A 14,361-nucleotide genomic window follows, 5' to 3' on the forward strand; every position below is an offset into this window, starting at 1 on the left:
AGAGTCTACACAGTACTGGGGTTCCTGTACTTCCTTACATCAGTGTATTTCCATTTATTTATTTATTTATTTTTAATTCAGGCAAGTTCATGTGAATAAAATCCTACATAAAGATGAAAAATAAAGGCATTAGAAATAACTTCAGTTACTTGTATATCACAGCAGCTCTCCTACCCGCCTGTGATGATACAGGCGTCTCTTAACGAATCTGACTCTTTCAGAGACAGCTCTTCCTGCCACGTGTCTGTGCAAGTGTATTTTTCTCCTTTCCTTTCTTTTTTAAATAACAAACCTGCTCTCTCAGCTTAAAAGGAAAAAAGAAAAATACCATACCACACACATTATATGGTGATTTAAACTGCAATCATAAATTTTAGGGGGGGAAAAATTTTGTATTATATTCTTAACTATAAAAGCACTAACAGAGACTTCAAACTAAAATGTTACCCAAAGTGGTACAAATCATCTGTTTGAAATCTTACAGAAAACTTAAAGAATTCTTTTTATTTATAAAATAAAAGTAGAATGAACCTGGTCTGATAGTATTATTAGGAAATTTGTTCTGTAAGCTTGGTAATGAATTTTGGGAATTTTTTTTTTTAATTTATTTATTCATACAGAACTGGGGTACAGGCCAGAGATGCAGAGGGTGAGAGGATTCACCAGGGACAGAGTGGGGTGAAGAACAGACAGATGGAGGAAGTACACTGCTGAGGGGAGCAGCGGGCGGGTCAGGAGAGGTCTGCCAGCCACGTGGTCACCCCCTGGGCAGGCGGGAATTGGAACTCATGGGCAGTGGCTTAAACTTCTCAGTGCAGTGCTTTAACCCACTGCGCCACCAGGAGGGCCAGGAATTCTTAATAATTTGTTGCTGTCACCTGAAATAGACTTAGTGATTTTCTTTAGTAAAAGAATAACGTGTAAACAAATAAACTACAGGATAGTCACCACATATTACAGCCAAATGTCACTGTGAAAATGGAGGAGTGGTTGACAGTGCCTCAGGTTTGACTGTGTCCTCAACTCCTCACTCTGAAGGGTTTAGACCAAACTTCTTTTGGGGACAATTTGATGAGTAGATATAGACAATAGTTGTGTTTTCATTTCTGTTTCCAAAAAACTTGTTGTCACCATAACAGATAGCAGTGACTGTTCTAGCAAAAGAGAACTGTTTTAGAAGAGATATTTATCTTTCTGCCCAAGCTTCTCAATTATTCCCTGAAGACCTGCCAATCATGCCTGATAATCATATCAAACACCTGAGCAAAAAAATAAGTGCTTCAAGGAGACATTGAGCTGGGCTGCATCACAGAATCAAATGCTGGTAATTGACATAACCTGGAATAGATATTAGATAGTCTTTGCCACATCATAAAGTTTTTGGGGAGTGGGACATCAATCTTGGAAAAGAGTTTCATCGCCAAATAGATCCTGAGCCCAAGTAATCAAATAGTTAATTTATTTTGGTGTAGAGTATTTGACTGACTTTTCATTAGTGGCACTGTTTGCCCAGAGATACTCATACCATGGCCCTGCAGACATGATTGGACAGCTTGCTTCAATGCAGAATTCTGTAACAGTTACATGTGCTTTTGGAAGAAAAAATTCAGATTAACATTAACCCATTAAGATTCTCTTCCTCTGACAAATTGTCTCAGTTGCTTCTCACACAGTCACTTCTGTATGATTTAAAAATCATGCTAGTGAAATCCTTCAGGGATGTTCTTCATTGATTTGAATGTCTTAGAAGAGCAAGAGCAGCTGCTGAAATGGAAGCTTATCTTCTATACTCAGAAAGGAGGGGAACTGGGTCAGTGGCCTGCCAGGTCAGAACTGGAACCCCACTGGGAACTGAGAGAGAATGGGTTAATTCTCAGCTCCCACCCCATCCAGAGCAGCAATTAGTGCTCTGTGATCAATTAGATCAATTAGCATCCAGAAGCCCAAGCCCTTCCTCTGAGTAGGGGTTGAGCTTCGATGTAAATTACCCACCTTCCATACCTTGCCAATCTAAACTCCATTTTTTTAAAGACCTACTTAATGCTGATCTTATAAGCCCCTAAACTTTGCAAGCACATATTTAAATTACAGGTGATAGGAACCTGTTATCTTATTTTCCTACTAATCAAGAGAAATGGAGAGCCTTTTAGTTAATACCATTCATGCTCTTTCTGCTAGACTTGGAATTAGGATTAGATCTCTTTATAAGGTATTATTGATTAGCACAGATTCTTACCAAAATTCAATTCTTCCCACTTGCAAAATTGAAAATTACCAATCTAAATATTATCGAGAGAGTTTAAAACTTGCCTATTAGTCTATGTCATCCAAGAAGTAAAATGTCTCTAACATATAAAACTGTTTCATTTGATATACATAGAACTTTTAAAATCAGTGATAAAACCAGCTGTTTTCTCAGCTGCGTGTTACCAGTTGCTGTATGTTATAAACTAAGCACTTGGCTAGGTCAAGTAGTCACATTAGTAATGTAGGCATCCCTGCATACCTGACATCAATCAGTTAGGAGATTTATATGAACTTTCTATCATATAGTGTCTCTAGCTGAAGTGTTCCTTCCTGGAATTTCCACTGCAGTACTGCTTTCTGGTATATTTTATGTTGTGGCCATATTTATACTGTGCTTCACCACATTATACTATGTGCCAATGCCAGATTTTTTTCGATCATTTTAAGCATGCATTATGAACCCTGAATTATTCCTGAAGTTATATGATAGAATGCAAACCCTTGTAATAAATACTTCTGTGTTATGGAAATGTCAATGAGAGGAGGAAAAGATGCTCACAGTGTATTCTGGTGTGTTTGTTGGCTGTATCATTAGAACAGTGTCATTGACCTTCCATTTTGTGCAGTTAGGAAAGGAAAAGTATTGAGTAAAGGATTTCCAGTTAAATGAAATATACTTTATTAGATACATGGTCTTTCTTTAAAACCACAATCAACCTTAGCTGTAATACTGTATACATTTGAAGAGGGTATGACAAGTCTTTGGGGTAGTGGAAGAAATTTCAAGAAAGAGTTAGCCTTAGCACTTGCTTCCAAGATTATAGGGGATTTTAAATTCTTATTCTTGATATCTTCTCTTCTAGATATTTTCAGGTCTGTTGGTAAATCTCAGAACTGTTGTGCCTTGGCTCTCATGGCTTCAATACTTAAGTCTTCCTCGTTATGGCTATGCGGTAAGTTTTCTGACATTGTGATTGGTTCATTGTTCTCAAGCTACGAAACAACTAAAATAAAGCCTAACCTAACCATCTCACAGCTGTGAAAGTCTCACAGAATCTTCTTCAAGAAGCAATGAATGATAGTTTTCCTATTAAGTCTTGGATAATCACCTGGGGTTTCCACAGGGCCCCTGTTGTTTGAAGAAGGTGGAGGGTAGGGAGATAGCTCATATGAAGGAAATAGAATTGACTAGTTGATGCTAAAAAAAAATCACAGTTGTATTTCAGTTCAATCAGGAGGTAAAGGAGATGATGGGAGTTTAAAATACATATTTTATATTGGAAGAAATTAGAAGTAAAACAAAGATCATATTATACAGCCATTATTATTACGAGAAAGCTAACAGTCTCCTAAGTAACTTGTTTTAATATACCATAATTGAATTTCTAACTCTCAGTAATTATAACTAGTTTTGATCATAACAAACATCAAGAATTGTCATTGTGAGTCTTTGGGCAAGGTAGGGATAATTAGGCAGCTTCAGGGACAGTGCTGCAGGGACTTCAGGAGAGTTAAGGAAGCCGCCAGAGATAAGGGCAACAAATTCCAAAGAGGACTAATCAAACACCTCCAGGATTAGGGGCAATTGGGACATTCTGGAATGAAGGTGATAAAGAAAAGTGTGCTCCCAGAAGGGTGGGAGCATAGAGACTTAGTTCTGGGCAAGTAGACAACAGGATAGTGAGTGAGATCAGGTCTAACCAATCAGAGAGACTGACAGGGCTTTAGAATCAGGCAAGGAAGGTCTATATTCCCTGAGGCAAGACTCCACATGGGGTTCCTTAATCCTCCCCACCTGGTTCCACCAACTGGGAGTCCCCCTTTATTACTGCTCCTTTTCTCTTCAGTAAACTTTTTCTTTTTCTAAACAAATCTATCTCTGTTTTGTTTGCCTGAGAGTCAGCCAAGTTCCTGCTGTGGTTTCATGAGACACAACCCCTTCGTGGCCTATAGTGGCCGGGGCTCAGCACTGCCACCTCAGCTGGATCCACTCCTGGCTAGGAGGCTAGACCTGAAATTATGGTATCAATTGTAAACCACTGTAGCTTTTTAGTTATAGTGCTTATGGAACTCCAAAATTGCAGAAAGAAGGAGGAAGGGGCTGTGGGATCATATCACCAGAGTTCCTACCTCTTGGCCAAAATACTTTATTTCCTCTGTATTAGTAAATAAAACCCCAGGCGTGGTCCTTTTGATTGCCAGGGAAAATTTTAGTTGCTTTGGTGTGACAGGACTGTGAATGTGAGGTGTGTGTGTGTGTGTGTGTGTGTGTGTGTGTTTTAATTATTTATTTATTAAAATTATTTATTTATGCATACAGAGCTGGGCTATAGGCCAGAGGTACAGGGGCAGTGGGAGGATTCACCAGAGACAGAGAGGAGAGCAGAGCAGGCAGATCGACAAAGTACTCTGCTGAGGGGAGCAGCAGGCGGGTCAGGAGAGGTCTGCCACACCATGTGGTCACCACCGGGGCAGGCGGGACTTGAACTCATGCTGAAGTGGCTTTAGCTTCTTAGTGCTGTGCTTTAACCTACTGAGCCACCAGGGAGGGCCTGAAGTGTGTTTCGTTTTAAAGACAGCAATGAAGATTAAAGTAGGAAGAATTGTGGTAATTGTTTTGGAAGTTTTTTAAATTTAAAAATTTCCATCCCCTGACTTCTTTGTATTACAGGCTTTGCAGCACAATGAATTTTTGGGACAAAACTTCTGCCCAGGCCTTAATGTGACAACAAACAGTACCTGTGAATTTGCAATGTAAGTTTGTATTCAGTGTCATGAGTTTGCTTATTGTAGTGTGATGTACAGAGGCCACTGTCATTAGACCTGATAGGAGTGCTTTCAGGGACACCGACATCTCTGGCCTAGGCTTTCTCATTCATGAATTAAGTTGTACTTAATGTATTTGAAAGTGCCGCACAACTCCTGAGTAGTCTGCTATGGTCTAAATAGTATATAAATTGAAGAAATGTGTGTTCCTTGCTTATTTGGGACTTTTTGACAGATCCTATTGCTGTTTTGATTGTGGGTTAAAACGTTTACTTTTTTTTTTAAGATTTATTTATTTGTGCATACAGAACGGGGGTACAGGCCAGAGGTGAGGGGCGGTGAGCGGATTCACCAGAGACACTGGGGAGCAGAACAGTACACTGCTGAGGGGAGCAGTGGGTGGGTCAGGAGAGGTCTGCCACGCTATGTGGGTCACCTCCTGGGCCGGGATCGAACTCATGCTGATGTGGCTTTTGCTTCTTAGTGCTGTGCTTTAATCTGCTGCGCCACCAGGGAGGGCCCTAAAATCTTTACTTTTTAGAATAGTTGAGTTTGAAATGGCTGCTTTGGTAAACCAGCAGGGCAGTCCAGTATCTGAACTATACTGCTGTATGATATGGATGGAACCAGGAGCCTATGACCTCCTTCGAGGCCAGCCATGGCCAACAGGAAGAACAAAAAGGGTAACAAGAGTGGAAAGGGAGTGAATGTTTTTCTCTACAATCCTGACACTTGACTTGACCTCTTCCTGCAGCTAGGGGACATCATGAGATCATTGTGTTTTGTTTTTAACTGACTTGGAATACTCCCTATTTAAAGTCTCTTTCTCCTAAAGAAATGCATATCTCAGTAAGCTGAGAAGGAAATTCCTTTTTTTTTTTTTGGCATAATGTCAAGAAGAAATGTAGATTTCAATAAAATTAGAGGGTGTTTTGAAAATTGAAGAAAACTTCCCTTTCAATTACTGATGATAATGGATCAATTTTGATACATTAATTCATGAGGGAAAAGAATTCTGGTCTCCTACATCTCATAACCATTCCGGTTAGGATACAATTAATTCTTAAATGAGACAAATTGTAATTTTAAAAGATTTTATGAAGAGAAATTTTCTTTATCCTATTCATGCCCTTTCTTTTGGGTATGACTTTTTTGGAACTGGTACGCCCTAAAAATTGCACCAATAATGGTACCAGATAATTGTGGCTCTCACAGGTGCTTTTCAGCTTGAAAGTTCCCAATCTATCCTGCTGTAGTTACTCCATTGCAACCCCCTGCCTCCCACCCCCATCCCTGCTGGGGAGCTTATTGCTGAGGTCTGGGGTACAGGCCAGAGGTGCAGGGGTGGTCAGAGTGTTCACCAGAGACAGAATGGGGAGCAGAACAGGCCTACTGACGAAGTACACTGCTGAGGGATTAGCAGGCAGGTCAGGAGAGGTCTGCCACGCCATGTGGTCACCTCTGGGACAGGGATCGAACTCATGCTGAAGTGGCTTTAATTTTTTAGTGCTGTGCTTTAACCCGCTGTGCCACCAGCAAAGGCCCGTGTTTTGTGTGTGTTTTGTTTGATTGCTTGTGAGTAATGGGTCTCTGAAGAACTTGATATTTTAGTAAGAGCCTTGAGATGTCCTCTGTTAAAAGTTAAGGTTTGCCACATTGAGAACATGTAAAAAAATTGCTTGGTATGTTTCTGCCCTTTGAAAAGAGAAGTGACATAGTTTTGGAAAAAGTGAATCTGAGGACATAAGAAGCTACCAAGTGTGAATCATTCCTACCCCACAGGGTGATTGTAGGAATTAACTGAACTATTATTATATGTGGGTATCACTGTACCCAGTGGAGTTGTAAGGACTCTATTATTTATTATAAATGAAGGGATAAATTAACTAAGTCTTGGTAACTCACAGACTTCTCTAAGGAGCATTGAATATGCTGAGTAAAATATGTCAGATGTTAAGAATGGTCATATTTGTTTTCTCTTAAATTTCAGATGTACCGGCGAGGAATATTTGCTAAACCAGGGCATCGATCTCTCACCTTGGGGCCTGTGGAGGAATCACGTAGCCTTGGGGTGCATGATCATTATCTTCCTCACAATTGCATACCTAAAACTACTGTTTCTTAAGAAATATTCTTGAGTTCCTCTTTAATGTACATGGTATATCCAACCCATTAAAAACAGAGTACCCTGATTTATTTTAAGTATTCATTGAAGTTTTTTGTCTTCTTTTCCTTTGCTGTTTCATTATTTGACAAGATTTTCAATAGAACATTTCATAGAAATCACAATGAACTAAACCATTCATGAAAGATCCCAAGCCATAAACTAATGACATAGGCAGACAACACCATAAAGGGTAATTCTAGTTTATTTGCCTAAAAAAGCCAAAGTTGAATTCTAAAAATTTCTGGGAAGTTATTAATTCTTTGGTATCAGTTTCCTCATCTTTAGAATCAATAGGGTTAGTTACCTCTCTATTATAATAACTTAAAAGATCTTCCATTATTTAATAAATATAATTAACAAATGTATTAATGCTATGGTAAAAGTATGAAATCGGAACTAGAGTAGAAAACCAGTGTCTATAGGATTAAAAAAAAAAGTTTTAATGATTTTAAAATTTAGAGAACTTACAGAGATTTTGTTAGGGGGGAAGAATATCTTGAACTGACTCTACAGATACAGTTTTATGGACTCCACCCCCACCCCAGGCACTAGAAGTACAAATCCCATCCTCACCAAAGGGAGGATTGCTGGGACCTGAGGGTGAAGTTAAGCAGCCTTATTGGATTTCAGTGGAACTGGTAGGACACTTTAACCTCTTATCTCCCTCTCTTTCTTTTTTCCCTGAGTAATTCACTTCCTTTTTCTCGTAAATAAACCCATTATTAACTTGTGTGTGTGTGTGTGTGTGTGTGTCTGTAGTTGAAACTTATAAGTCCCTTTAAGTGCATGGGTGAGGACCCACAGTCAGACAACCTCGTTCACACTGTAACAACTTCCCAATTTATCGCAATTTCTGCGATTTATATCGCAGGTGTTGGCTGAGCCTTTGGACTTAGAATAAAAGATCGGGTTTCTGGAAACAAACTTGTTAGGACATTCTGGCTCAAGAAAAATCACTTTTCCTGGAGTAGTTCTGGTTTATGATTTGGTTGTGTTTTAGAATATCCTTGGGAACCTATTAACATTAATATTTTCTGTGCTACCTTTGTAAAGAACTCTCCTCATTGAATTTGGTAAAATCGTTCTCAGCTCTCAAAGATTTCAATCATTCACTCACTTTTACGGAGGTGACATTGTTTACAACAATGTGTATGCTTCAGAAGTACAGCTTCATTCCTCAACAGATGTCTATACCACACCACATCCATCTCTGAAGGTCTAGTTTTATACACCATATTCAGTTGTCTATAAACTTAATTTTGGAATAAATTTAGATTTCTAGATAAGTTGTTGCAGAGATACTGCAGAATGATTACCCTGTGGCCACCTTCCCATAGAATTAAATGTTATATAATCAGGTACATTCAACAAAACTAAAAAGTTATTGTAATATTGGTACATTACTGTTAAATTACATATTATTTAGATTTCACTGTTTTCCATTAATATTCATTTGTTCTAAGATCCAATTCAGCAGTCTAGCTGCATTTAGTTCCCCTATTAAAAGTAAATAGTTTTCAGAATTCTAGCAATATAAGTGAGCTGAAGGTCACCACTGTATAGTCCCCCTGTGAATTCATCATTTTGAAATGTCTTAATGTCACTGGGTGCCCTGCCATACCATATATGTATATATAAATTAACATATGTGTGTGCGTGCGTGCGTGTGTGTGTGTGTGTAGATAGATAGATAGGTAGATAGAAAGGAAACCAGAAAAGTTTAAAAGGCTAGAGTTTCATGGATATATTCTTTAAAAGATCAGTCTTTTCTCTAACATTTTCTGTCTCCTTTTGCTTTTCTGATGTTGTAAACAGACTTTTCAAGATAACATACTACAAGCATCTTTGGTCTTTAGAAACCATATTTAAATGAAAATTTACCTCGTTTCATATTTTTTTTTTAAACTGAAGTACTCTGTTATTCAGAGGTATAGGTTCACATGTCTTCTGAAGTATGTTAGCAAACCTCACTATAATAGTCACCTAGAGATGCACATTACCTCTGCTTTTTCATCAGTATGCAGTGTGGCTTATGTCTTTTTTTCTTTGCCCTTTTCTGGCTATTTAGGTTTCTGGATTCCTGTTCTTGCAGTCACTGTGTCAGTGAGTGTGTACAAGTCTGTAGGAATTTAGCTATTGGAGTGAATGCTTTGTGAGGAATGGTTTGTATTTGCGGTATCAGTGATGCAATTTCTCTGGGGTTTTAGACCTCAGCCTCTGTGTGCTATCAGAGTGCTTCACGAGATCAATTCCACACCTTTGGTGTGGGGGTAGGTGGTATGCAGTGTAGAACAGTGTCCTTGTTCTTTTCACTGCTCCCCGTTCTGTGGGGAGCACACAGCTCCTTATATTTCCCCCTTCTGCCAATGGTATATGTATCCACATAATTCAACTCTTCCTTCCAGCATGTTGGCACAATATGAAGACTGCAGTTTGCATGGCAGCTTTCCCACCCCAGATCACAGCTTTCAGGTATTTCTCTCGACCCACCTGTTATTTACTGAAGCATGAGTCCCCTTAGTGACTTTTCTGGTGTGGTCCCTTCTGGCCCTAAAGCAAAATATTTTGATCTTTGAACTTGATGGGACGTATTTATGATATTTGCTTAATCCAGCATCATTACCACACCCCACTTTTACTAACTGATATCTCAGAGCTAATCATTAATTTTTTTTTTTTGGTACAGTTTCTTTTTTTCACAGAACTTTGGTTTACTCTTCTTACACTGTTCTGTATACTCTCTTCCCTCATAATACAATAAATATATGGGGCCCTTCCTGGTGGCACAGTGGGTTAAAGCACAGCATTGCGAGGCTAGCTGCAGCCGCTTTGGCGTGAGTTCGATTCCTGGACCCGGAGCTGACTCACATGGCACAACAGACCTCTCCTATCTCACCCTCTGCTTCCCTCCGCACTGAGTGGAGCAGTAGATGAGACAGGAGAGGTCTGCTGTGCCATGTGAGTCAGCTCCCTTGCCAAGGATTGAACTTGTGCTGAAATGGTTGTGGATAGCTTCTTAGTGTTCTCACTGTTGCACCACCAGGAAAGGCCCACAATGCAATTCTTATATCTGGAATTAATTTTGAAGTTGTCCTCTCCATACAATCTCTGTGATAGTAGTTAATATAACTAAGAGTGTTAGAGAATGAGCTACCAGTAGAGATCAGGCCATGTGCAGGAATTGGATTTCACTTTTACTTTTCAGGCCTTCAAAGGGGGTTGCTCTGATCTGAGGAATAATTCCATACGAGACATTCTTAAAGGAGTCATAATCCAAAGCACCAATTTAATAATTTAAATAGTAAAGTGTTGTGTAGACATTCATATGTGACATTCTTCTCTCAAGTATAAAAATGAGATCTGAGAATTTCCTGGTAAAGACAGAATCAGGATTTAAGAATGATTCAAATTATTAAGTTCCATAGAAATTTGTGTGTCAAGCTAACCTGAATAGTTGTAACAATTCGTGTTTGTGATTATCAACAGCCTCACCTAACTCTCAAAGGTTATTGTTTATCCTTAATAGGATGAAGATTCTAAAGGAACAAAATCAGAAAGCTTACCAAACATAGCTTCTATCTTGACCTTCTGTTTTTTAAACTAATCAATAGCTAAACTAAAAAATGGCTGACTCATATGTTGACTGCCTTTTCATCTCCACTGAGCAATAAATTACAGCTTTAAGATACATTCTAAATTGAAGTAACTTTAATTTTCTATCCCATATACTTGTATATACCTTTGCTGTTACCTAGGGTGGGGTTCCCTAGCTTGACCTTAAGAAACACTAAGGTGCTTGTGTAAGAAAGAGGAATGAAGAAAAGACTTTTGTTTTCCCCAGCCCACCCCACTGAGTTAAAACCTCTGAGGGGTGACCTGGGAATCCAGCTGATTCCTTGGAAAACACTGAGTTAAGGTTGTAAATAAGCAGTTAAAGCTAATTAACTTATATTCAATAAAATTTGATCTTTTTGATTCAATCACTAGGTAACAATTGTGTTCAAAGCCATATATTTTGTATCAACATGAACAACAGGATTTACATAAAATACATAAAAGTCAAATTTTAGTGTGCTCAAAGATTTTTAATCAGTGAGGGTTTCAAAGGGAATAGGGGGAGAAGGAAAATTCAGTATACCGTGACCTGAGCAAATTTGGAACCGTTCCCTGGTGGGCAAATGTTTCGCCAAACAGCAGAACCTAACCTAAAGCTGAGCTCCATGGCCTGAAAACAAAGGCACCAAAACAAACTGAAGACAACGTACGTATTGCCAAAAGGAAACATGAAACATAAGTATTGCCAAAAGGCCCAGTTTCCCTCCGCTGATAAAAGGAAACCAAGTTTGAGGAAAAAGAAAGTGGTTTAATTTGTCACCAAGTGAAGAGGGCAGCAGACTCATGTCTGAAAGACCACTGTCCTGCTTGTTGGCAGGGTGCAGGGTTATTTATATAAAAGAAAACAAAAGGGGGGAGATTGGCAAGGGTCTGCAAAGGGGAGGGAGCCGGGCTCAGCCTGGAGATGGAAACAGGTGGGCGCCTGCCTTTTCCTTAACAACTGTCCTTTAACTCCCTTTTCCCCTGAACACAAGACAAACCTGTCAAACAAAGGAAGAGAAATTTCAAGAAATAGGGAAAGGCAAACTTGCCAACAGTTATCTGAGAGACCAATCCAGTCATAATGAAGACAGACTTGTAAACAAGGGGGAAAGGCAAACTTGTGAATGCTTATCTGAGAGACCAGTCATGTGTAACTATCACAAGCAGAAGGTTGTTCAAGGACCCAAAGGGTTGGGAGAGGAAAGAGAATGCCTAACCCAAGCTGAATCCACCACCAAGCTAAATCCATCAAGATGGTAGCCGCTATAGGCTCTCAAGAGAGTGGAATTTTACTGCTTCACACAACACTAAAGTGGGACTACTCCCACATCTGTGTTGCACCCCTTGGTTCTGGTGATCCCTCCAGAAAGTCACATGGTGGCTCTCTGACAGGTAGGGAGATGGACTTAAAAGATGCATTTCACAGGCTGTGAGGGTCACACAGGGCTTCTAGTCTCTGTGGTTACCCAGGGAAATTTCTCTTTCCTCTTTTGTCATCCTCCACTCACCAGAGGTGGCCTTGATTGACTTTCCTAACTCTGTGTATTTCTCATCCATAGAGGTGTAAAAATTAATGAAGGTAATGCATGTAAACTGCCTAGAGGTTCTTGGCTCATAGGATGAGCTCAATACATTTTAGCCCCTATGATTACATCTCACAGGGTACCACACTGATTAGTGGCTGCATGCTAGAGCTAGTTCATGGTTGACACTCTGCAAGACTGGAGCACCAGTCTCCAGGTGTGTTCTATGCCTTTTTTTTTTTTTTAAAGATTTATTTATTTGTGCATACAGAACTGGGGTGCAAGCCAGAGGTGCAGGGGTGGTGAAAGGCTTCACTAGAGACAGAGTGAGGAGCAGTATGGGCAGATTGACAAAGTACACTGTTGAGGGGAGCAGCGGGCGGGTCAGGAGAGGTCTGCCGCACAATATGGATCACCTTCGGGGCCAATGGAACTTGCACTGAAGCGGCTGTGGCTAGCTTGCAGTGCTGTGTCCTAACCAATGCATTGTGCCACCAGGGAGAGACTCTTCTGTGCTTTCTATTAGAAGTGAACACATAATGATTGGCATCTACTCCCTGCTTTTATAAATAAAACTTTATTGAAGCAGTCATGTTCATTCATATTTGCAACGCTTATGTGACCTATAACATTTTGGCCCATAAAATCTAAAGTATTTATTAGTTTATCTTCTATGGGAAGTTTACACACCTTACCCAAGAGTGCCTGCTCCCAACTGTATTCATATGCCTTGTACCAAGTGATAATGACCTCTGTAAAATTCCCATTAACCTACTCATAGAATCTAGCTTCCTGTTGCTGTGGCTTTAGGTTCTGCTGCAGCCAAGCTCCCATCTGCAGTTTCATCTGGTGGGAACACGGGAAATGTTCCACTGAATCTGAAGTAGTGTTTCCTACACAGTCACTGGGATCCTCACCATGGTAGAAGCAGGCATGGAAAGGAATGATCATTTTGATTGTCCCTGTTATGAGAGGCTGGACTCGGATGCTGCATAACAGGGCAGAAAATTCACAGATGTAACTCAGTGGTTACACTGAACAGGAAATCTACTAACAACCACAGCCTGATGGAGGATAAGGGAACTGAGGGCTTTGAAACCTCAGCAAAGAAGTTGTGGATCATTGCATCAGGAAGGCAGTCTCGTATAGTTAGGAAAAGATGCTTTTGGTGCTCCGTGGCATATCTTCTCTGTGCTTCTCTATGCTCACAGCTGTTGGGTCAGTTCCTGCATGTTGATAGCAACCTTCCTCATGCCTGAACCACGAATCTTTTAAATTGTCTTCTGCAATGTTTCTCTAAAGCTGACAGAAACTGCTCAGTCCAAAGTACAAGTGTAACCTGACAGAGCAGGGATATTGATAACCCCAGTACTCCCCTTTGACTAACAGAAGTCAAGGTCAGTGGACAAATGACTCAGCATATGTTCTCTATACTGGTAATTATGGGAGACATTCTGCAATGTTGCACATGCAGAGTTGAGTTCTCATTGCTTACAGAAGCGAATTCAGTAACACACCTAGCTTTGATATTTCCCCCTTTCTTAGCTCACTCTCTGTTTCTATTCCAGTTTCCTAGAATCACCTTCCAAATAAACTGTCTGAACCTAAGTCCTTGCTTTGGCTTTTCTTTGAGAGGAACACAAACTAAAACACATTCCCTCTGAGGCCAGAAATAAGAAAAGTATGCTTACTATCACTGCTGCTCTCCAACATAATACTACCTTCACTGACAAATGGGATTGTTTCTACATTGAAAATGCAATGGTTAACTAACACAGAATTTATTAACACTGATAAAGGAATGTGACAATGCAAGTTTCATTTATAAAAAATTAATGATTTTCCATTATATCAATATAGGAGAACTGTAACTGAAGACAATTTCCTGATCACGATAGGAAAAAACAAAAACAAAAAACAAATGAAAGCAATACATATAATCTTTAAGAAATTTTAAGACATTCTTGTAAGTCATTAAGGAAGTTCTGAATCAATGTAGAGTTGTTTCTGATATTATAAAAATGCCTGTTCTCCCTAAGCCAATCAATTAATTCAATGTAA

At 39.6% G+C, this 14,361-nt stretch overlaps 1 protein-coding gene across 2 annotated transcripts in view; it reads left to right on the plus strand.

Annotated features, from left to right (window-relative positions):
* The window catches only part of ABCG2 (ATP-binding cassette, sub-family G (WHITE), member 2 (Junior blood group)), a 57,909-nt gene extending 50,700 nt beyond the window's left edge, over nucleotides 1-7,209 (plus strand). For both annotated transcript variants that reach the window (XM_012724303.1, XM_012724304.1), the window contains exons 14-16: nucleotides 3,111-3,200; nucleotides 4,919-5,001; nucleotides 7,004-7,209. In XM_012724303.1, the coding sequence (XP_012579757.1) occupies nucleotides 3,111-3,200; nucleotides 4,919-5,001; nucleotides 7,004-7,151 (321 nt within the window). In that variant the 3' untranslated portion in view covers nucleotides 7,152-7,209. The remainder of the gene's footprint in view (nucleotides 1-3,110; nucleotides 3,201-4,918; nucleotides 5,002-7,003) is intronic.
* Nucleotides 7,210-14,361: the final 7,152 nt, after the last annotated feature.

The sequence above is a fragment of the Condylura cristata genome, unplaced genomic scaffold (genome assembly GCF_000260355.1).
Source record: "Condylura cristata isolate star-nosed mole 26May11 unplaced genomic scaffold, ConCri1.0 scaffold00012, whole genome shotgun sequence".
NCBI lineage: Eukaryota > Metazoa > Chordata > Mammalia > Eulipotyphla > Talpidae > Condylura > Condylura cristata.